The 22871-nt window shown below is 44.2% G+C and overlaps 9 protein-coding genes across 13 annotated transcripts; 6 read left to right on the top strand and 3 right to left on the bottom strand.

Moving 5' to 3' along the window:
• Positions 1 to 28: 28 nt before the first annotated feature.
• LOC132261325 (uncharacterized) lies at positions 29 to 1289 on the top strand. Of its 2 annotated transcripts, none has more exons than XM_059760110.1 (3): positions 29 to 465; positions 751 to 964; positions 1041 to 1289. In XM_059760110.1, the coding sequence occupies exons 1-3, from the start codon at positions 95 to 97 to the stop codon at positions 1179 to 1181; spliced, it is 726 nt and encodes a 241-aa protein (XP_059616093.1). In that variant the 5' UTR covers positions 29 to 94; the 3' UTR covers positions 1182 to 1289. The 2 variants fall into 2 exon arrangements, with proteins under 2 accessions (XP_059616093.1, XP_059616092.1); XM_059760109.1 differs by having other exon boundaries at positions 751 to 985; positions 1041 to 1272.
• A 95-nt stretch (positions 1290 to 1384) lies between these two features.
• LOC132261327 (uncharacterized) lies at positions 1385 to 2047 on the top strand. The gene is made up of 2 exons (XM_059760112.1): positions 1385 to 1441; positions 1502 to 2047. The coding sequence occupies exons 1-2, from the start codon at positions 1390 to 1392 to the stop codon at positions 1987 to 1989; spliced, it is 540 nt and encodes a 179-aa protein (XP_059616095.1). The 5' UTR covers positions 1385 to 1389; the 3' UTR covers positions 1990 to 2047.
• Positions 2048 to 2097: 50 nt separating this feature from the next.
• LOC132261328 (uncharacterized) lies at positions 2098 to 3317 on the top strand. 2 transcript variants are annotated; one of them, XM_059760114.1, is made up of 3 exons: positions 2098 to 2500; positions 2561 to 2941; positions 3010 to 3317. In XM_059760114.1, the coding sequence occupies exons 2-3, from the start codon at positions 2875 to 2877 to the stop codon at positions 3315 to 3317; spliced, it is 375 nt and encodes a 124-aa protein (XP_059616097.1). In that variant the 5' UTR covers positions 2098 to 2500; positions 2561 to 2874. The 2 variants fall into 2 exon arrangements, with proteins under 2 accessions (XP_059616097.1, XP_059616096.1); XM_059760113.1 differs by having other exon boundaries at positions 2098 to 2941.
• Positions 3318 to 3350: 33 nt separating this feature from the next.
• On the bottom strand, positions 3351 to 3890 carry LOC132261330 (DNA-directed RNA polymerases I, II, and III subunit RPABC5). Its single transcript, XM_059760117.1, has 3 exons — positions 3810 to 3890; positions 3556 to 3696; positions 3351 to 3489 (listed from the first exon to the last, which is right to left on the bottom strand). Exons 2-3 carry the CDS (start codon positions 3648 to 3650, stop codon positions 3381 to 3383), a joined length of 204 nt encoding a protein of 67 aa, XP_059616100.1. The 5' UTR covers positions 3651 to 3696; positions 3810 to 3890; the 3' UTR covers positions 3351 to 3380.
• On the top strand, positions 3876 to 5725 carry LOC132261305 (N6-adenosine-methyltransferase MT-A70-like protein). Its single transcript, XM_059760081.1, has 3 exons — positions 3876 to 4132; positions 4196 to 5433; positions 5492 to 5725. Exons 1-3 carry the CDS (start codon positions 3934 to 3936, stop codon positions 5723 to 5725), a joined length of 1671 nt encoding a protein of 556 aa, XP_059616064.1. The 5' UTR covers positions 3876 to 3933.
• Positions 5726 to 5727: 2 nt separating this feature from the next.
• LOC132261329 (dual specificity protein phosphatase CDC14B-like) lies at positions 5728 to 6083 on the bottom strand. The gene has a single exon (XM_059760115.1). The coding sequence runs from the start codon at positions 6001 to 6003 to the stop codon at positions 5728 to 5730; it is 276 nt and encodes a 91-aa protein (XP_059616098.1). The 5' UTR covers positions 6004 to 6083.
• LOC132261313 (zinc finger protein 664-like) lies at positions 5930 to 14784 on the bottom strand. Its single transcript, XM_059760092.1, has 4 exons — positions 14597 to 14784; positions 13370 to 14546; positions 13091 to 13301; positions 5930 to 6034 (listed from the first exon to the last, which is right to left on the bottom strand). Exons 1-3 carry the CDS (start codon positions 14631 to 14633, stop codon positions 13097 to 13099), a joined length of 1419 nt encoding a protein of 472 aa, XP_059616075.1. The 5' UTR covers positions 14634 to 14784; the 3' UTR covers positions 5930 to 6034; positions 13091 to 13096.
• Positions 11485 to 12901, top strand: LOC132261323 (zinc finger protein GLIS2 homolog). Its single transcript, XM_059760106.1, has 2 exons — positions 11485 to 11865; positions 12162 to 12901. Exons 1-2 carry the CDS (start codon positions 11552 to 11554, stop codon positions 12802 to 12804), a joined length of 957 nt encoding a protein of 318 aa, XP_059616089.1. The 5' UTR covers positions 11485 to 11551; the 3' UTR covers positions 12805 to 12901.
• Positions 14785 to 15156: 372 nt separating the features above from the next.
• Positions 15157 to 22637, top strand: LOC132261301 (snake venom 5'-nucleotidase). Of its 3 annotated transcripts, none has more exons than XM_059760076.1 (5): positions 15157 to 15178; positions 19304 to 19442; positions 19577 to 19997; positions 20612 to 21705; positions 21767 to 22637. In XM_059760076.1, the coding sequence occupies exons 2-5, from the start codon at positions 19311 to 19313 to the stop codon at positions 22160 to 22162; spliced, it is 2043 nt and encodes a 680-aa protein (XP_059616059.1). In that variant the 5' UTR covers positions 15157 to 15178; positions 19304 to 19310; the 3' UTR covers positions 22163 to 22637. The 3 variants fall into 3 exon arrangements, with proteins under 3 accessions (XP_059616059.1, XP_059616060.1, XP_059616061.1); XM_059760077.1 differs by lacking the exon at positions 15157 to 15178 and adding an exon at positions 16012 to 16298; XM_059760078.1 differs by lacking the exons at positions 15157 to 15178; positions 19304 to 19442 and adding an exon at positions 16014 to 16298.
• The last annotated feature ends 234 nt before the right edge of the window (positions 22638 to 22871 follow it).

The raw sequence follows: 22871 nt of genomic DNA, 5'->3' as shown, positions 1-22871 counted from the left end.
AAATAATCCGAATGAGTCGTTTATCCACGAGTTGAAGTGTTTAAATCTGCTGAGACGCACTGGACATTGGCGATTTAGCATAATAGAGCCATGAATGCGCCAAGAGGAAACCAGTTTCCACGGCCTTTCACACCACAAAGTGAGAGATTTAACACGCCAATTTCTTCCCAGTGACACTCTTAAGTCTGCCCTGCGATCAGTGAGAGCTGGACAGTCACTCATGCGACACAGTGCCTCAGAAATGGCGAAAATCCTCCTGATTTTTCTCATCGTCTCTCTAGCGTCTGGCCAGACGCCCAGCGAGAAACCGCCCACGCTTCCAGTCACTTACGGTAGTCCCTTCGACGAGATCATCGTGGAGTCCTCCCTGAACATCCGCAGGAAGCCCACTCCGGTGCGCCAAACGCGATCACTGGCGGAGATGCTGAGCGGCGAGACGTCAAAGAAACTGCGCCGAGATGATGGGTAACTTTCTGTTTCACTCTTTTTCTCATGGCCGTGAAGAAACGTGCCCGCGCATCTAATTAACGCACCATTTAATTGACTACGCATACACGCGATTAATCTGATGGCATTCCAAAGTAGGTGCTCATCAGCGTGTCTTAACCCTCGCGTGATCCATTCTCCAATCACAAAAATCTTGATTATGTTTATAATGCGATATCCCGTGTAAAAAAATATGAAGTGAGTCTCTGAAGATTATTAAACATCTTAATATCAGCACCGAAGGGTTAATCGCTTTCTTTGCAGAAACAACTTTCCCAGCTTTGAAAATTTTGGTTCCAACTTTGGGAATTTCGGATCATCGAGTGCTCTCGCAAATGCACATGCTCAAAATCAGTTTTTCGATAAAGACGGTTTCGGCGGATCAGCTGCAAATGCCGGAGCCCAGGCTTTTGAATCGCACGGTCCTCTGGGCAGTTTCGGAGCGTCGGCATCCAATGCTCAATCGCAAGGTTTCAACGTAGGTCCCAATGGATTAACTGTGAGTTGCTGACAATCTCCGCAAGACAATGTTCTAATGGGATTTTCTTCTATAGGGCTCGGCTGGATTGTCCGGAGGACAGACATACAATCTTCCCAATGGTCAGACCTTCAGCTTTACATATGGCAATACAGTCTCCTTCGGTCCAGATGGAAAACCCACAGTTTCCCGCTCAAATTCTGTTGCCTTCTCATAGAGAGATTAAAGTCCCGGTCAGTTCATTGGCCATTTTCGCGTTTTATTGCCCACAGGAGGAACTCTAAAGATTATGTCACCGAGACGTGTTCAAGAGAATATTGATTAGCTTCCGTGTACGGAATATTAAGTGTATCATCTTCGATTTTGTCTATAAAAGGCAGAATTCTTGTTCTTCTTTGTCAAATGTGTTTCTTTGTGGTCTTGCAATGAGGTTCTTTCTGGTATTTGCCATATTTGGTATCTCTTTTGCTGCTCCTGGTAAGATTTGTATCCCTCCCTGGGGAGATTGGCTACGTGACTTATCGAAATTGCTTCCAGGATATTTTTTCCACGGACCACCGGCTCATCAGAGGTTTCTCCTGTACAATCAAGAACCTCTGCAGAGACAAATGACTGTTCAATATCAACCTCAGTGGATGCATCAAATCTCATCGATGCCTGATGGTGGAGTCTCAGCTTTTGTGACTGGCAATTCAGGCTCTTCGAGCACTATTTTTCAACCAATTCCATCATTCACCGAGGAATCCATCGCCAAGGCTGAAGGAGTCACAGAAACACCTAAAATTGATCACATCTTGGCCGAATCTGAGGAGGATCAGGAGGATTTCCTTGAGAAGAGACCTCGCCCAAGGCCACCCACTCCCGAAACTTACTTTCCAGCGACTTTTGGATCTGCCAGCGGCGCTGCCATTGCCATCGCCAACAGTTACAGCACAGGAAAAGGAGGAAGTGCCGTGAGTCACGCAACAGCTTATGGCAATCCAATGGAGAAGATGAAACCCAGAAACGTTGAACTCTCTTCTTGAGGGGGATTTTCCTCCTAAAATTAACATGATGTCACAAACTATAATTCCTTGCATAAACAAGCATAGACAAATCTCTGAGATTGTTAATTGATTTGCGCGTCTCGTCGTTTTGTCCGTGTAAAAAATCCCCTCCGGCTCAGCTTGAGAGCTTTTCCCAAATATTTGCTACTTGTCTTATTCACAAGTACCCAAAATTCCAGCAAGAGCGTCATAGTATGATATTTTCATATAAATAGAGAAATGCTTGATGATCTATTCGGCAGTTTAAAATGAGATTCTCAATCATTTTCACTCTTGGGATGCTTTTTAGCATTGCCCATGCGCGTCCTCAGTACTTCTTGTTCCCCGGATTCAGTTTCCTGCCCTCTGGAAGTTCATCATCAGCCAATTCCCACGCGTCCTCGCAGTCAGCAAGCTTTGGCGGTGGAATTGGACCAATTTACGGTGGATTTTCCGCTTCCAATTCTGCTGCACAATCTTCAGCGTCCTCAAATTCCTTCGGAGGATTCCCGTGAGTGATGAACGGAGTTCTTTTAGTGCTATTTTACTCACAACTCTGGCTTGTTTGCAGGTTCTTCTTCGGCTGATGATTATTTCCGTGTCTTCTCATTCTCACCTTCTTTGACCGCCTCAAATCGTCACATTTTCATTAGCATCTCTACCGAGATTCTGCTGATGATGCAAAACTCTGCCGGTTTGGCCTGGAGTCGATTCAATCACCAATCGACGTGTTAACGGCAATTTACATAGAAATAAATTTGTTACTTCATAACAGTTGGTTCTACGTCTCTTGTTGATGTTGCTGGCAATTTCTGCCCTGCCTGGGGTGTATAAAAAGCGAATCTCGTAGACATTCTAAGTAGTTTCCGTGAATTTTCAGTGAAAATGAGAGTTGCTCTGTTCTTCCTGGCCATCCTCTTGGCCATTTGCATCGTAACTGCCTATCCACACGGTATTAGTGATATTTGGTAGCCCTCGGCAGTGCTCTAAATCTCAAGGATTGTTCTTCCGTTCTTCCAGGATACGGAGGCGGTTACGGGGGAGGAGGCTATGGGGGCGGCTATGGAGGATATGGTGGAGGATACGGGGGAGGAGGAGGCGGTTATTATGGGGGCCGTCGGCGTGGTGGTTACGATGGATATGGCGGACGAAGAGGAGGAGGCTTCGGTCCACCAGGACGAGGTGGGGGCTTTGGTCCCGGCTTCGGGGGAAGTGCATCGAATTCCCAGGCCAGCGCTCAGTCCAACACTTTCACATTCGGCGGACAATTAAGCAGTTCTTCCGCCAGTGCAGGCTCCAATTCATTCGGCGGAGGCTTGGGCAGATAATCATTCCCGAGTCGCCCTTAATAAAACTCTCTGTTTATATTACAAAATACATGACTTACGGCTTTATTTCTCAAGAGGGGCGTAGTTGAGGAGTTTTTCAATCAAATCCACATGCCCCAACAGCATTCTCCGGCAGCAATATCGCTTTAATCCCAGAGCATCCAAAGCATCTCTGCAGAGAGGACAAAAACAGGATTTACAGTGGAATTTTTATAGAAAATATAGCCGTTCTGCTTACCCCTCTGTGTATTCTGCCTGAAGGAGTCCTAAGTAAGCTTCCCACTTGTTCCCAATCACCTTCCCGCATGTGAAGCAGCGAATTGGAATAATCATCCTAGACAGTCTCCAGAAACTTTGCGACTCGCTTTGAGGTTATTTTCTAAAAACACAAATTGTCGTATTGAAATGATTGTAAATCAATAAAACTACACTCATTTTAGAAAATTTAAATTTTCCTCGAAATAAATCTAATTCGACAGAGAAAATTACTACCTTATTTCCCAGGAAAATGGTATTTTCCGCAGAAAACGCTTTGTTTACTCTTCTCACCTTGACAGTTCTGAATTGAGGTTAGTTTTCTGGGCATCTGCCGGATTGTGGAGTTCTGTGTGTGAAAATGTCTGACGGTTGGGATGAGATCCAAGCGCTGAAGAGTAAGAGAAACAGTTTAAGAGAGCGTCTGGAGAAGCGGAAGAAGGAGCGCCAAGATATTCTGGGTGTAGGAGTCGGTTCCTCCTCAGTTGGGAGTCCTGGAGCGCAATCCGGAAGCGGCGAGGAGAAGAAGACTCTCGTTCCGGTGATTAAAATAGATGTGGGTGAGTATTCTCTGTATTTAAAAGTTGGTTTTCAAGGATATCATGGCTTTGTTTCATCTTCAGATGCCGAACCGGAAATTGAGAAGAGTCTTCTGCAGATTCTAAGTGATATCAGCCTTATTCTGCCACTGAACTCACAACAGTTGTCCCAGAAAGTGGCCAAGATGACACCTTGCTCGGCTGTAACAGTGTCTTTGCACTATTATCTACAGAAATTGGCTGGCCAGAGCGCAATCACAATCAAGGATGTCAGTATAGACACGGAAATGGGCTATGAAGTCATCCAGGTTGATCATGGGACTGTTCTGAGGCTTTATCAAGATCTTGCAGGAGATGCAGACAACTTGCCCAAGTCTGCGGAGGATGGTACAAAGAGGAAGCTGGAGGATGACGATTCAAAGCCCGAGAAAATGGTGAAGACTCCGTCTGGGAGTGAGAAGAAGTCTTCTAATAAGGATTGTACCGACATAATGTCCCTTCTGTCGATGCCATCGACCAGAGAGAAGCAACACAAGCAAGTTGGAGAGGAGATCCTCGAACTCTTGTCTAAACCCACCGCTAAAGAGCGCTCCTTGGCTGAGAAGTTCAAGTCTCACGGTGGAGCTCAAGTTATGGAATTCTGTCCTCATGGCACGAGGTCAGAATGCGAGAGGGCTCATACAGCAGAAGAGGCAGACTCTCCAGCCGAATGTAACAAGCTCCACTTCAAGAAGATTATCCAGGCTCACACAGATGAGAGTCTGGGTGATTGCAGCTTCCTCAACACTTGCTTTCACATGGATTCCTGCAAGTATGTCCACTATGAAGTGGATTCTATGGATGCTGTGCGCCCTGATGCATCTCCGGGACGCCCTGGAAAACGCTCAATTGATCCAGCAGCTACGATGTATCCACCACAGTGGATTCAATGCGACCTCCGCTACCTAGACATGACGGTTCTCGGAAAATTCGCAGTGGTGATGGCCGATCCACCCTGGGACATTCACATGGAATTACCTTACGGTACAATGTCTGACGATGAAATGAGACAGCTCGGTGTTCCTGCACTCCAGGATGACGGACTCATCTTCCTCTGGGTCACAGGACGCGCCATGGAATTGGGCAGAGAGTGTCTGAAACTCTGGGGCTACGAACGTGTGGATGAGCTTATTTGGGTGAAGACCAATCAATTACAGCGAATCATTCGGACCGGAAGAACTGGTCACTGGCTGAATCACGGCAAAGAGCACTGCTTGGTGGGCATGAAGGGCAATCCAACGAATCTCAACCGGGGCCTAGATTGCGATGTAATTGTAGCTGAGGTAGAAATTCTCACGAGTTCTTAAGATCAATTCTTTATATTCAGTCTTTGCTTTTCAGGTCAGGGCGACGAGTCACAAACCAGATGAAATATATGGCATCATTGAGAGACTGAGTCCAGGCACCAGGAAAATCGAACTCTTCGGGCGGCCCCACAATGTACAACCCAACTGGATAACGTTGGGTAATCAGCTGGACGGTATTCGCCTGGTGGATCCAGAATTGGTCAGTCAGTTTGAGAAGCGCTATCCCGACGGAAATTGCATGGCGCCCACGCCGAAAACTGGCCCATAGCCTCACTTCTGCCTTCCCGCCTTCTTCAGCAACTGCTCATGTTGCTGTAGGAAATCCTGTTGACGTCCAATCACACTTCCCGGACGCAAGATCCTCAGCCAAGCGACTGCTTCCAGAGCCGTGAAGTCAGTGTGCTTGATCAAGAAGGCAGATATGAGTGTTCCTGTGCGTCCGAGTCCTGCATAGCAGTGAACAGCAACAATTCCCGCCTTTTCTGCAATCTTCAAGAATCTCTCCATCAATTGGACAGAAGGTGAAGTGCAGTCTTCGAAGTACATCTCATGATGGACAATACCGTTTTGCTGCAGTCTGGAAAATAGACAGATTTGAGAATTAGAAGTGTTAATCCGTAATTCCTCACAGTTCTTACATTTTAGGATCATATGTACACTCTCCACATCTCACAACAGTTGTAATGTTGTTTTCCATAAAGAATTTTATGTACTTCTTAAGATTTAACGGTCCCTTGGAAATTCCCAGAGGTGCAGGAAAGGCTACAAATTTCCCGGGCACTATCCAGGTAATATCTCCACCTTCTGGGCTCTGCAAATGCTTATACAATGCGACATTCCACGTGTCTAAAGAAAATATCCCGGGAATGCTAATTGCTCTCTGAAGAGCCATTAGAAAATACTTTAGAGGAAGTCTAGACGCTGAATCCATGTTTGTTGTGTCCCGAAATGGCACCAAACCCTGCCTGATTCCTTGAAAAGTCCGTATAATATCCTGAATAGACATTTTAAGGACAAGTATAGCGAAAGCTCCTACGAGAAATGCTGCATTTGTCAATTGCTCTGGTGAATTTTTATTCACAAACAGAACGATAATTTTTTCGGAATGTTTCTTCTTCGAGAGCAAACTTCTTAAATTGCCACTAAATTCAAAAACCTGAGCTAAGTTTGGCGGTCCAAAGTATCCTGGGAACCCATGAAAATGTTCTGTAATACCCAAAAATGCAGAACAAAACACAATTTGGCGATTGCTTCTCGGATGAGTTCCATTTTCCAATGACACCAAGCTTAACCGACCACTAATGATCTCGCTGTAAAATTTAACTTTACTCATGGAGAGGTTGAGAAATTAAATGATTTTACAAAAATTTATCTGGCTCAGCGAACAATTTATTTATCCGCTTGTTATTCGAGAATCCTTAGTGAACTTTAATTTCAAATTTGAAATCGAGGCATTTATAGAGGCTTTAATAATAATCCAAAAATGTTTCATCAAATTTCAATACACGATGCGACGAAGAAATTGATTAAAAAAAAAATCCTAATTTTGACACAAATTGCTGATGCAGCCGACCATCTCAAAGCGAGCAAAATAGAATAGGATCGCCGCTGGTGGTGTTGAGCTGGATGAGAGAAGCCCAAGAAGACCCCACGGGTCGTTTTACTCTCATTCTTGCACTGCACTTCAGCAACGATCAGTATTTGCTCGACTCCCGCCAAAAGATCACCGCTGGTTAACCCTCGAGTGCTGTGGAGGTTTTTTGCCCGTCCAGCTGCTGACGAACATCACCGGTGTTTTGAGCATGATAAAAGCTGCCATGGAAATTTTTCGCACTGCCCCGATGTTTTGGTAAACGCTTTTTGCCCTCACTGCGCCTCATTACAGAGTCTGTACATGTCTTTTTGCAGGCGCACAGATTCGCGCTGAAATGTATTTTTCTGTGATTCCGAAATATGGTGAATGTTTTGATGGTCAGTTTTGGGCGATAAAGTCGCGGGAAAATCGCATTAATTGGATCGTGGGTCCACAAAGGTCTCCGGCAAGCAAAACAATTTCTGACTTGAAGTGGTTTCGTCTAAGCTATTTTCGGCTTTACACTCTCTTTCTCTTCATCTGATAATTGTGTGATTGTGTATTCACATGATGACAATCGATCACGAAATTGTTCAATTCTCTCAGGAGGATTTTCTCTGTTTCCAAGCTCACACGTCGCGCCACTGCTAACCAGGGAAATCCCAAGAAAAGTCAAACAAACTCAAGAATTGTCCCCTTTTGGTGTGACATCTCGAGATAAAGTATATCTCAAACAATTCTTGATGAGGAATGGGCTTCACTCAAATTTCTCTTTATCGCGAGAACGCACCTTCGCCAACGATAACGATGGAAAATTCAAATCCCACGTAGAAAAACCCTGGCGTAGAGAATTTCCCAAGCATTTCTGATAACAAATCCGACGAAAACAATCAAGAAAGACGCTTAAGTGCAATTTCTGAGTAACTCGTCGCCACTAATCCACATAAACTACTCTCCAAATTAGACTCGAAATAGTGCCATATACTCTTGAGGTGCTGTTTCAAGTGGGCAAACAATGATGAAATAATCACACATCTTGAAGGACAATCAATGGGAAATTACTGGAAAAAAGTCTCCTGCTGCGCGCGAAAAACGCTCCGGGAGAGCGAATGACTTTTTGTCGTACGCTCTTATCAGCTATGAGTGCTTTTATCAGTCCGCGCGATCCGGTGCAAACCTGATCGCCAGACACTTCCACAAGTGTCGACCCAATTTAGTTGGGCCGCTCCGACATGGTGGCCTCCGGACGCCCCCGATAACGTCCGCCACAGTGCGCGGATCACCGGGAAAAACCATCCTTTTGCGGGGGAGCCCATAAATCAACCTGGCGTCGAAGCTCAGACTCTAAAATCCCCGCAATTGCGATAAGGCGAGATGAAAAACTTGCGCTGATCCGGTTCGAAGTGGCTTCGAGAGACAGTACTCGTCGGATCTGTCGCAATTTCTGATAGGGGGAGAAAAATCCGGGCAAACACCACGAGCGACTTCTTGGGAAATGCACACATACTTTAGCTCGCCTAATTAATCCCAGATTTTCACCTTCTTTTGCGCAATATCACTTTTATCAGCGCAACTCAAAGACAATGTAGTGAAAAAGTGAGGAGAAATGCATGATATGCGCAAAACTTCGAGGCTTTTCACATATTTTTGGCCTCATGAAAGAATTGTGGAGCTTTTTCAGAAACACGTGAAAGATTGTGTTCTTTTATCAGTCATTCCAACACCTAATGATTCTCTTATCAAAACACTCTTGCGCAGACTGTAAGTTAATGGTTATATGAACCGTTGAAGGTACCACAATGATGCCCATAAACACAGGCAAAGGGATGAATATACGCATATCAATTTCTCTATAGATTCAATGGGCAAATTCTGACAAATGATTCAACCCAGTTGTTTCGTTAGAATCAATTCAATGAGAAGAATTCGATACACATTTCAAAGTTACTCACTCTTCTCGTTGATTTGTATTTATCTTTTTTCCCGATATTTGACAAATTTTCTAAGACCATAATACTAATTAATAATATTAATATATATATATATTTGATATATATATATATCAAATGTGTTTGCATAATCATTCACAACGCTCAGAAATTCATGATAGTCTTTTGGTCTAAAATACATCACACATTAAAAGCCAAGCCCCTTTGTATGCTCCGCCCTTTTAATATTTACCAACTTATCAAGAAAAAATACCTTCATGTGACTTTTTACATTTCCATTGAAGTCTTTTCCATTGAGGTTTCACCGTTTATCGTCTAAATTTACGCGCAATTGCAACAAGAGTTGCGCCTAAATTGTCAAATCTACGAGATTAACCCATGTGATAGGCGCACACTTTTGTGTGCCCCCAATTCAGAAATGCCTCTTTGCAATTTTCTAGTTTATCATCTCCCGCCAAAAATCCACACTTGTATCACTCTTGCTTATCAGATGAGAGATTATTTCCTGCTCCCAATTCGATGTGGGCGTCCTTCACCCCAAAAACGGCCCCAAAGAGTGGACAATCATGCTGCAATCGAGTGAGACAGGAGGTTCGCGCTATCAAAATTGGAAGTGAGGAAAGATGGCAAAAAAGTACGCCGATTCTTCGAAAAGCCACTTTTATCATGACTCGCGGACGTCAAAAATAGGCTGTGACGCACATTCTCCTTGGGGAGCATCTCGGTGTGACTCTCAAGGGGACTCTGAAGTCGATAAGACAATTATATGATGCCTGCGTGGCGTTCCGGCCACTCAGACGCCCGTCGAGGGCGTCCTGGGAAGTCATCCAGGTGTTGCGCATTGGCTGATGAAATCCACACAGTGAATTTACCATCACAATTGCTGATTGTGAGAAAATCAAGCTGGAAAATAGCAGAGAAGATTCACAATATAGACAGTCAATGTGGGAAATGTAAAAGTGCTGCCGATAAGGCTGACCCCAAAAGGACGTGAGAGCAGCTAAACTGGATTGGAGGGTAAAGTGCGCGCCGATCAATTGTGCCCCATCGCACAATCCAGATCTCTGGAGGGCTTCGGCATGATCACCAGATCGGCGGATGGGAGGCTGCTGGGGAGCTGAAAACTCCCATCTGAACTCAGTGACCCCACACAATCCAGCTTCAGCCAGACCTCAAGCCTATTCACTCACATCTCTCTCTCTCTCTCTCACACTCTTTCCCGGTTTGGCTTTCGCGATCGCTCTGTGGCCGGGATTTTATGTGCGATAATTTCGCGAATGCTCAGAAACCTAATCCTACCCCCATGGCCCGGATTAGCACTTGGCATACTTGCACGCATGAAGCAGGCTTTTAAGTCTGGGGAAAACCGCAATTATCGCCAGTGAGAGTGGTGCGTTGGGATTAAAAGGTGATTTCACGATTTAGGTGGTCTATTTCTGGGCTCCACTAGCCTCCAAAATTACGTGTCAGTGGCGCGCTCTTCTGCGCTCATTTCATAGGACAAAGTCCAGTAAAAAACCGAGTCACTTCCTCACCTTCAGGCACACTTGTTCCAAAGATCAAAGATCTCTAAGTGGCGGGAGTGGAAAGTTCAATATTTCCAGACGACACAGATTCCAAGTGCGTCTCCCCGGCTGGTAGTAAAAAACAGCCAATGGAAAGCATTTTTATCTGACCGCCTTTTTCCCATCACAACTCTTGACAATCTCAAATAGACTATGTCGGGGATGAACAATGTTTGTCGAGGGATTTCTTTGAAACAACCCGGAATTGAAGGATCGTATTCGCAAAAACTGTACACAAGCACCTACTTTACTTTGTTTACAGGGAACTGAGATGTTAGGGTCCAACTCAAAGTGATATTATAATTACATTATGAAATTCACAAATGCAAATAAGCGTAGCAAGAGACTTGGTATTAGCATTTGCGTGCGATTTCTCAATCATCAGCGGCAGTCTATTAACTTTTGGTGTACAGTCCAAATATGTCAGGTGGACAATAAGAATACTTCTGATATTTCCTGTATTTATTTAAAATAATTAACCATCATATATACCTAAATTCAACACATCACAGAAATGAAATGTGATGTAAAATCATAGCTTCTCACAAACATTCTCTTGACGAATTTCAATGATAAGACTCCGCAGAAGTGATTTAAATTGGATCGCATATTATTTTCGATATAGGCAAAGTCTAATGAGGCAGCAACAGTTCAATAAATCCCAACATTATCTTAACTGCCAGATCAGCTTAATTGCCTATCTCGCTGCCCCCCTCATTGTCAAGCATCCCGAGTGGGTTATCAATGTGATCAGTGTGTCTTGGCGAGCCGGAATTGTTCCGCAGAGGGCAAGACATTGAGCTCTCCCGCCCAGGAGATCAAATCATGACAACGAATATTACAACACTGCGCTCGGCGGGAGGAAGCCCGCGGCAAAAAAGCGCCGCGACTGGCGATAGCTTATCAGCGACGATTGGAACACATTTTAAACTGTTGTCGCACTCGAGCATCAGCCAGTTTGTGTTGTTCATCCAACTGTGTTGTGTGCGCGAGTGTAGCGTGAAAAGATGCTCACGCAGAATATGTATAACTTCAGAATGGGATATCCACTGTTCTACCATCCTGTGGACTTCCTGCCATTGACACCCCCGTACGAGTTCCCATCGTACGGATATAGCGGACACGAGGAGCCCATGAGGTCCGCCGGAGAGTCGTTCTACCCACAATTTCCCACGCCGCCACTCTCCGTCTCACCACGCGCTCCAGTATCCAACATCAGGACCACATCAGTGATCGTCAGAGTTGAGGATCTCCGCAGCGGAGAGGCGAGATCATCGGATAGCGAGGATGAGACTGTGTGCAAATGGGAGCAGTGCAACAAGTAAGTGAACCCCATGAGATCTTGGGTTGGGCGGACCAAAGTCCCCATCGTGTGTGTGATCAAAGGTGAACAACGGTGAAGACCTCGAACGATGTAACCGCTTAATCCGTGAGGGACTCAACAGATGGGTATTAGCAGGGCAATTTTGATAAGTTCCCCAAACGCGGATAAGATCTACGGTTACCCTGACCACACACCAGACAAAATACGCGATAACGCCTATCGCAATAACGTCACATCTCGCGTGAATCACACTTTTTGCGTGGAAAACTAACACTGATCTTGATCTGTTGCAGGACTTTTCGGAATTTGGAGAGCTTAGCCAGCCATGTGAATCAAATGCACGCCCACTCTGGACCTGGCGGTCTCTACTACTGTAAGTGGGAGGGATGTCCTCGCTCCGAAGGTGGTCAGTGGCGAGGATTCAATGCCAGATACAAAATGTTGGTTCATGTCAGGACACACACCAAAGAGAAGCCTCACCAGTGTCCGGAGTGCGACAAGAGCTTCTCCCGGGCGGAGAATCTAAAGATCCACACCCGCAGTCACTCAGGGGAGAAGCCCTATGTGTGCCCCGTGGAGGGATGCAATAAAGCCTACAGCAATTCCTCAGATCGCTTCAAGCACACCCGAACCCACGAGACAGACAAACCCTACATGTGCAAAGTGCCAGGGTGCCAAAAGAGGTACACAGATCCTTCATCGCTCAGGAAACACGTCAAAACCTTCAAGCACACGCCCGAGACAGAAATCAAGGTGAATGTGAAGATCGCCGCCTCTGAAAACCTCGAGGAGACAGAACCACACCCCAGGAGATATCCAGAACAGCCCACCGAAGATCCGCCAATCTACCGAGACTTCTGGTATCGCGAGGCCATTAAGGTGGAGCACATGGAAATTGATCTCCCTCTCGATCTCAGTCTCCACCGGAGCAAATAGTCCCCTGGATTTCCCACCTAACTTAAGAGCGCTATTTAATTTTGTCGTGTGATTTTTCTATGTGTTCTCTGTATCCATTAAAAGTGTGATTATACCATTGACTTTGTCTTGATGACGAATCTTCCATGGAAGTGATAAAGCCCACTTCCGCGCATTCTTAAGCCCTCTTCAATGACCTCAGTTATTGCGAAACAGAGCAAGATTATCTAGACTGTTGCTTATCAGAAGCGTCAATTCATCATTGGCAGCAATATATTCCGGAAGAGATTGTAAAGGCCAGACTCACCTGTCTTCATCCTTCCACTCTTCGGTGGCTTTTCATGTGGATGTAAAGTGCCACGTCCGTCTTGAAGTCTTTCTCACAGGTTCTGCACTTGAAACTACGTTCGTTGGAGTGACTTTGGCGATGTCTTCGACACTCAGCCAGAGTTAAGAACTTCTTAGGGCACATCTCACAGGCATAAGGAAATTCACCAGTGTGATCTCTTCTCACATGCCTGTCGGAAGAGAAGAACAGTATTAATAAAATCATATCATTTTCAATAAATCAAATTAGGTAAAATACCTCTTGTAGACGTGATGATAAAGGAACTCCTGACCACAATGGCAAGTATACAGAGGCTTTCTCGTGTGGAGTTTCGCCACGTGATATCTCCTGGTGTGTGGCGAGACGAACTGAAGTTCACAGTGAGGACAATCATAGTTCTTTGTCACTTTAGGCCCATGGACGCGTTTCTGGTGTTTCCTCAGCGCCCCTGGTGAACTCAGTGTTCTTCCACACTCAGGACACACTTGAGGACTCTCCGTGTGACTGCTCATGTGGACAGAATATGAAGTACCCTTTATAATCTTTCCACATTCCGTACAGAGCCACTCTCTGTGCACCGTTCGGAGATGTTTCTCCAAATTAATAGGGCCCTTGAAGTCTTTCTGGCACTTTTCGCACGAAAAAGTCTTCTTGCCCACTCTTTCAGGTTCAGGCATTTCTTTCACCATCAACTGCGGTGGCTGATACTTTGATATCTTGTGCAAAATCCGCATATGCTTCTTCAGAGCCCGAATATCCTTGTAGATCTTCCCACAATCTTCGCATTTGGGCACAAAATCATGAATTAACTTATGTCGGCCGAGTTCTTTATCTGAGAAGAACTTCTTCGGGCAAAGTGGGCACTCCACGTCTTGCTCTTTTTCATGCACCTTCCGAATGTGTTCCCGGTGAGTGCTGTGGTATTGAAAAGATTCCTCACAGAAAGGGCACTGATGGATTTTCCTGTTGAAGTGAATAAGGTTCACATGTCGTTTTCGGGCGTTGAAGTTCTGGAAAACTTCTTGACAAATTGCACATTTATATTCATTTCCGTGACGATGGCGAGACAGATGAGACTTGAGACTGCCTCTTGTTGAGAGAATCTTCCCGCATTCCCCACAAGTGAAGCCTGTTGTGCCTGCGCACTCTTCATCTCTCAGAGGGCTTTCATCATCCACAAACTCTTTAGACTTGAAGTATTTGATGTTTCTGAGGGATCTTTTCTTGAAATTGCACGCCGAGATGAGATTTCCTGCACAATCTTGACAGATGCTTCTAGGAACTTCCAAAACAGATTTCTCCTCCTCATTCAGTAGATATCTGAAGAAGTCTCTGTAAGTTGAATCCACTGCGGTAGGAGAGTCTATATCCAGAAGATTTCCCACCTGACTCAGGCAGAAAGAGCAGAAAATACTGATATTCTCTCTGGGAAAGTCTTAAAAAAGAAAGGTTATGCGAAGAAACAAAAAGAAAAGTCTTGATTACCTGGTGGGTTCTCCTTTTCTGTATTCTCGTCAAACATTCTCGGTCAACGTCCAGATCTGCAAATCAGTTATCTACAGATTTCCTGGGAATCCTAGCAGATCCCTGCAATTTCCACGACAGTTGCGAAGCTGCGCCAAAACATTGGGTGTATTTCGTTACTTTTCTCCCTACTCACTTGGCGTCGCTGGCGGCACGATCGGTGCTCGATGTGATTTTTCCACTCTGTGTTTTTGTGCAAAAACCCCGATTTTTCTCGAGAATTTACTGAACAATCAACGCAGAAACATTTCACAACAAGTAAGCTTTTGATTTCCTCCATTATCCTTCAATGGTATGACGATTCGGGGATGTTGCACAGGTATTTCCCAGCAATCATAACCTCACTCTGTGCATTTGCACCCCCCACGCATACAGGCTCAGGTTTGGGGAGAATTTAAATCAATATTTTCTCACTGCGGGAAAGACTTTTCCCATTCGAACTTTTGTGTTGTTCGCGAGAGGACCATGTGGAGGGTCGGGTAGAAATCGCAGTGAATTTTGCTCAAGTCTACAAGGAATTTCGTCCATCTGGTGTTAAGAAATGTAAGTGTACAGTTTTGGAGGGAAAAATGGGGAGATTTTGGTGGGAAAATGGTGAAAGTGACTGGAAAAATGACGATTTCCCACAGTGCCCAAGCGAATGTACTTGCAGAAAAACACTTCTAGCTACCTGAGGGTATTGCGGCTTTTAGCAAATCACACGATTGGCGGGATGAGAACAGAAGAGCCTTCGAATAGGATTATAGGGCAGGAAGTTGAGCATGAAAATAGGACGGAAGTGTGTGGGTGGTGAGTCTGTGCTGAAATGCTAATTGCGTTTATTCTCCATTGTCCGTGAGGGCTTTTAATCGCTGCCGAGAGGCACCTTCAAACTCTGTATCCTTGTCAAAGACACTCAGATCGACAAGGACACAGAGGCTCATCACCACTCACGGAGGGGTTTTCTTGCAAATCCCCCCACGTGTTCGCCTTCATACTGTCTTTTGGCCAAGGAATCGCGCGAGAAAGTGTTTTGAAATTCGATCAAAATTGTACTGACAAGGATTTATTTATTTTTTAGTCTCTCTGTTTTGAGGAACTTTCCCGGAAATTTGAGCTGCGCTCTTTAACATTTCGTGGGTTTTTGCCTCTACTTCTCCAAACGATAAGACGTCGTTTGGGCTATAAAAATATTACTACAATCGATGTCAGAAGGTCAGAGGAAAACTCGGACCATAAAACTTATGGAAAAAAAACTAAAAAAGGCATCGAGAAACTAGGTAAATCATAATTTACGATTCTCTAATCGAACGCGAAGCGTTGTAGTTAAAGAGGTTAGTGGAAATTAGCAGGATTTTGCTCCCTAGTTCTGCCCTGGTATTTGTCTCCCGGAGACTGAATGGAAGAGCTTTATTTACTCTCCAGCCATCCGAATTATCTGTAAGGGAAGAGGAAACGGTTATTAAACCGATTCATTAATCTAATATATGTGGTCAAGAGGCAAAAAATGTGATCACATTCATCTGTCCACCTTTTGTCACTTGCCCAAGTCAGAGTCCTCCCACTTTCTCATCCAATCTCTCAGCTCAATCTGAAGCGCAAAATTCAATTAGCCAGTTGACGGAACTGCCTCAAGTCGAGTGGTTGTGTGTGGTTTTTGATCCCAGGAATGTTTGTACAAAAGGTGTGACTTGTGATTAATTAACATCACCACAATGTGATTCATTCTCGAGATCTCTGGAGATTTTCCACCACGTGGATTTATTGAAGCGCACGTTTTCCCATGTCGCCACAAAGTGACTCCACGAGGCCCCCAAATGCAGCCTCGTTGCGTGATCTTTGACTATATTTGACTCTCCGCGCGACACACGCTGATTTATCACATTCAAGAGTTTTCGCCTCATATATAGAGCACGCATCCGATTTGATTTTCTGTCACTTCTTGTTCCATCCCTCCAGAGATTTCTCGACTCTGCCACGCAAAAAGGAAGACACAGCGTGAGGAAAACATCAATTTCCATCCAAATTTGTTTATTTGCTGTTATTAGATTAAAACGATTTTGCATATTTGAGGCAGAAAAAATAGGTACAGTGATATTGGATGATGTCTCATCTTTTGCGGGCACCCATCAAATTTTGCCTCCCGGTTTATTGTTGGGGGAAATGGTATTATCTTTTGAAATAATGTGGAGCGAACACTGGGGGCGGCATGTAGAGCGTTAAAGGTGAATGCCATTAAATTTGGTCAATCGTATAGATATTTGAGCAATTCGTGAAAATGTTTTATTTCAATTGATGTGATCGTGTGAAGGAACTTATTATAGACCTAGTGATTTGTCTTCAATTTTCGGTGTTAAATTCGAAAGATTTAAGATTAACAATTAAGAAAAAAAACCCTTTAATTATTAAATTATTGTCCTGAGGAATTTACTTTTTAGGATTAAGAACCCTATGTCGTCTCACTAATTTGTTGTAAACTCTAAATTTTTTTCGGTTTATCTATTAAATTTCGCATTTTATCGAAACGCCACATCGAGTGGAGGCAGATCTGGGGAAGAAAACTCAGCAAATATTGTCTCAACCCTTGTCACATTTTGCCCCAAAAACCGTGATGCCAAAAAAACAATCCGTCGTCAACCCATTTCCCATTCGAAGAAAGAAGAGAAATACCCTTGACACTCTCCAGAGCCGAGTAAACCCCTATATGAAGCTATTTGTGTAATCCTAATGGTTTTCCGATGGTGTGTTCACCACGAAACCACCCTTGCGATGCATCGCAATGTTGCCGAATGACCACAAAGTGAGATAAAGCGTCGCAACAAAGTGGCATAAATTGCTGACCATTTGCTTCGTTGTTTGAGCCAATTTGTTTGAGCAATTTTTTGAATCCCCTGAAACACTCAAGTGGATCATTAGGCAAAAAATCTGTGGGAAAGTTATCTTCTCATTAATGCAAATATTGTCCTTAAGTCTGTTGGCTTATACTTCATGCGAGCAACACATGTTATGGGAAGACATGTGAAATCGCGATGCTCGCGTGGAGCAATTTTAATCCCACTTCTGAAAGAGCCCGAGGGTTGCCCTCGGGTGGATTGGTGGGGCCCTGAAAAGCCCCATAGTATTTTTTTGGAAGGCCTGGGCAAAAGTGAATTAAATTTCCTCGCCGGGTCCTTATCTGCAGAAGTGCACACGCGAAACCGAGATTGACAATGAAAATGTATTGAATTGAATGAAAGTGTTCGTCGTGCCATTGAACTACATTCATCTGTCGCTTTATATAAAATGTGGACTCACTAACACACATTGCCCGTGGCAAGCACAGCTGATTGCGTGTTTTTATGTAAAAAGCACACAAAGCAATGTGACAACTCTTTCGGGACGTGCAGCTCAGTATTATTTATATTTTTACCAAGGAAAGTCTCTCTCCTGACATTGGAATCAATTCAAATTGAGAATAGTATCATTTTAGTGTAATAAGAATGACTAAAGTGATGAGAAAGTTTGGCTTATTTATTGTGAATTGGTGGGAAATGAGTTTATTTTCTTAATATCCAGTGATTTTCCTTACATCTTCTCTCTATTTTGTGATGATAGTGTTTTATGTAATGTGGATTAATACCATAGTGCCAAAAAAACTCTTGCATTTAGCATTATTTCGTCGCAATTTAACATTCAATGGTTAACATATACTTCATGCTAGCAACATTATTGCCGGAGACAGTTAAAGCAACTGGCGCTTTGAAGAGCAAACAAAACATGAATGCCACACCGTCTGTTTCGTATCGGATGGTGTGGCGGGGCCTGACAAGCCCTTTATTTTTTTGGAAGACCTCGGCAAAAGAGAATTAATTTTCCTCGCCAGGTCCTTATTTCATCCCCACATGGTTTTTTTTTTACTAAATGTCTGTTTCTCATCAGCTTCACTCACTTTATTAAAGGGGAAGGGATTGATTTCATTTCTATTTCAGCTATTTCATATCAGCAATAAGTTTATTTTGTTGATGGAAAAAAGACAACTAGAATACTTTAAAAAATAACCAATTTGTGTCATGAAAATAATCTGAAAAATTAGCAAGAAAAGCCCAGATAATAAGCCCTCAAATAATATTATTTTTCATGTCCATAAAGATGTATTTAGTGGTAGTCTGAGGAACAAAATATCAGAAGCTCCGCAATCGACACGAAAACAAGAGATTTTCATTGTAACGAATAATTTATTGTAGTGGGAAAACACTTAATTTGAACCCTTCTGTAGCATCGACATCAGAATTAGGCTTCTTTGCTATGTCTTCACTTAAGATTCACGGCGGGAGTGAGAGTCCTAAATTAATTTTTAATTACTACCTCTGACGAAATCCTTTTCTCTGCCATGGAGCTAAAAACATTATTTCCTCTGTGAATTATTCAATTGCTCTGAAAAAAGGTGATTTCTGGAAAAGGCGTGTGTATGAGATTTGTGTTAAAAATAACTTCTCAGATGATTTTGCTTATGGGAATATCTAGAATTGACTGGAAACTTTATTGATTATTACGCGCATGCAATGAAAGGAGATGAATCCCTTACTGCTATAGTTTCAAGCGATGGTATATTTACTCTTTTCATTTCCCTGGAGGCGGAAATGTGGCAATTGGGGTGGGAGAATCAGTGGAAAAATACTTTTTTTTCTCATTGTGGAAATTTCTTGATAGTCAGAGCATGGCTGGATTTGCGGCCCAAGCAGCTCTGCGATCCAAATGGGGCGATCTCGTGGACTCTGGCTCGGCCAGTCTTCCGGAACCTCATGAAGTGTCCCAGAGTCTCAAGAATGTCGTCGGGTGGCTGAAACAGGTGGATGTGCAATCCATTTTGCTTGTTTTGGGTTTATTTTTCTCGTATTCTCTTTTCATTTCGATGCTTTTTATTCGATGTTGCCTCACTGTCTATGGTTCTTGGTAATCCAATCTTCTTTGCTACACTTCCAGGCGTCGATTGAAGTGCGGGAGGCCGGCAAGCGAGCCGTGACGACGTTGCAGAACACTCATCCGTCGAGTGTAATCGCTCGCAAGGAGGCTGGAATGGAAACTTTGGCCGAAAGGGATGCGCCAGTGTCTTCCATCGTACATTGCAACAGTCACTCACCGCATAGGGAGGTCCAGGCCTTGTCCAAAGATGGCATAACAATTCTCCATTTCAACGACGTGTACAACATTGAACCCAACTCGGTGGCGGAGCCGATTGGGGGCGCGGCGCGCTTTGCCACGGCCATTCATAGTTTCCGGGATCTGAAGCCGTTGGTGCTGTTCAGTGGCGACGCCTTCTCTCCCAGCATGCTCAGCACCTACACGCAGGGTGAGCAGATGATCCCCGTGCTCAACGCCGTGAGCGTCAAGTGTGCCGTCTTCGGTGAGTAAATTGAATTGGATGCCATCGTGAATGAGTGGAAAATTTCATTAACACGCTCGCCTGCGAGTCATTCACATTTCTTGCCGCTCGCGCCTCTCCGCCAAAAATGTTTCACAGAGATAATCCAATTACAAGGGTGAGAGGAAATTGGACAGCGGTGTGAGTCTCATCGTCGCCACACCACCCACAAATGAAGCGATAAATTATCCCACAATTCAGTGGGGGTGAAATCTCATGATGCGAGTTGACAAACTCTTTAGCTTCTATAAATTATGCAAATCCGAGAGAAGAAGGATTTTCCACGAGATTCTTTGTTGTCTAGGCCATTTAGTGAAAGTGTACATTTATATTACAAGTTATTTAACTTGTGTTCTTTCTGACTTATACTTGAGAAATGCTGATTAAAGATTGGAATAGTTATGAGATAAAAAGATTTTAACTATCTACAGTCAAAGTTGTTAATTTTATAGAAAAGAAACACTTCAAGACACTCATGCGTCCTTAATGGGAGAATTATCACTTTAGAATTGCAGAATTGAAACATGAAATTGAATTAACAGCGCAGATGAGAGTATTTCAACTCTTCTTTATAAACATTTTCTTTCCTCTTTCAGGCAATCATGATTTCGATCATGGTCTTGATGTGCTTTCCAAATGGGTGGATCGCTGCCACTTTCCATGGCTCATGTCCAATGTGGTGGACAATGAGACGGGACGCCCGCTGGGCGATGGCAAGATCACACATATCATGCGGTATGGCGAGCACAAGATCGGTTTCGTAGGTTTGGTGGAGCGCCAGTGGCTGGAGACGCTGCCCACGATTGATCCCAAGGAAGTCACTTTCATAGACTTTTCCAAAGCAGCTCACGAACTGGCGGCAGAACTGCGAAAGGAAGGATGCGATATTGTCATTGCGCTCACGCACATGCGAACACCCAACGATGAGGAACTGGCCAGACAATGTCCTGAGATAGATCTGATCCTCGGTGGTCATGATCACGTATTCGAGGTGGTGAAAGTTAATGGAACGAACATCGTCAAGTCGGGAACGGACTTTCGGCAGTTTTCGAAGATTGCCATTGAGAACGAGAGAGATGCGGACGGGAGGCTGAAGATGGAGATTGAGAGAGTGGATGTGACTGCTTCCTATTCAGAAGACGAGACGCTCAAGGCGGAATTGGAGAAATACTCGGCCACCATTGAATTGAGGATGGAGGAAGTTCTGGGGACATTTTCTGTGGAATTGGACGGCAGATTTTCGCAGATTCGCACGATGGAGACGAATCTGGGCGACTGGGTATGCGATGTCATCCTGGCGGCCACTGGAGCCGACGTGGTTCTCATCAATTCGGGCACATTTCGCTCTGATCAAGTCCATCCAGCGGGTCCGTTCAAGATGAGGGACTTGGTTAACATAGTTCCAATGCGAGATCCGCTAATTGTGTTGGAGATGAGTGGTCAAGTGCTACTGCAGGCACTGGAGAACGCTGTGTCCGCCTATCCGAAACTCGAGGGCCGCTTCTTTCAAGTCTCAGGCCTATCTTTTGTATTCGATCCCTCTCAGCCACCAGGGAAGCGCGTTGAGGCAGGCCTGGTAAGAGTGGCGGATGAGTGGCTGAATTTGGAGCAGAATTACGCGGTGTGTATCAAAAGCTACATCCACAGCGGCTGCGATGGATTCCACATGTTCAAAGAGTGCAAAGTTCTTGTGAGTCGGACAAGAGAGTCTTCTCCAGCTCGAATTGATGCTTATTCGTTTTTTTTTTCAGATGGATGAGGACTCTTGTCCTGAACTCGGCTTAGCTATTCAGAACCACTTCAAGGCAATCGACGTGAGGATGGGCAAAGGACGTCCTTCCAAGCATCGGCAGAGTCTCGTGACGCTGTCCAGGCGTCACAGCACTGTTCAAATGATGGACAGCGTTGAATTGGACGGCCCGACTCCTGTTCGTCGCATCTCAATGCAAAAGAGCCTAGATAGTGTGCCGAAACTCCTCAGGCGAACATCTATGGACGATCTGGAGCAGGCGAGTTGTCAACTCGCGCCGGAAATTCAGCACAGGATCATTTCCGCGCAGAATTCAGAGCATGTGCAGGAATTGCTGAGGCGCCGCGAGACGCAAGAGAAGAACACAGTCATCAAGGAAGTGGATGAGTACTCTTAAAGAGCGACAGCTACCTTTCGTACCCTGAGTTTTCCTGTTTCCAAACTACAGATGACAATGAATGAAATGGCTTTAATAATGTTTATTTAACGCTAGACGACCTAACTTTTATTGTTCTAAAACCCCTTTTTTCCCCCGTAACAGATGTGCTTCTATTCTTGCCAAAATTGAGGATGGTTAACAGAGCTTAATGGTGCTTTCTGGCCGAAGGTCAGGAAGCGGTGTGATTTAGAGAGAAATGTATTTTTGTACGCTTCTTTTTGGCCTCCCAATTTACCAACATGATATTTCAAAGATATTCAATATTTATTTGGTTTGTGAGGGTGTTTTTCCTGCAAGACATTCCATTGTAAAAATTCTATTTACTCAGTAAAGCGGAAAGCAAACCACTGAAATGGTCACAAATTGTAGATAAAATGCACTTGTGTTTACCAAATAAAAGAAGACAATCCCTGAGGGGATTTAAATTTTAAAGGTCCTAAAATATGTCTCTTTATTCCGGTTTGGTGATTTTCAGTTTTCGCTTCGAACTTTCAGAGGGTTTCTCAATTTCAAGTCTTGGCTCTAAGGTGAATCAGGAGCTGAGAGGGCACGAAGAGCAGTCAACAATGAAACCTCATGGTCATCACAGTAGAATATCGAGGAAATTGTGTTTCGTAAATATAATTTTTCCTCAATTTATGTTTTCCGCTGATTCACATAATTTTCA

The sequence above is a fragment of the Phlebotomus argentipes genome, unplaced genomic scaffold, assembly GCF_947086385.1.
Source record: "Phlebotomus argentipes unplaced genomic scaffold, Phlebotomus argentipes genome assembly scaffold_18, whole genome shotgun sequence".
In the NCBI taxonomy this organism is placed as follows: domain Eukaryota; kingdom Metazoa; phylum Arthropoda; class Insecta; order Diptera; family Psychodidae; genus Phlebotomus; species Phlebotomus argentipes.
Note: the sequence above shows the minus strand (reverse complement) of the source record. Positions and strands in the feature narration are given on the sequence as shown.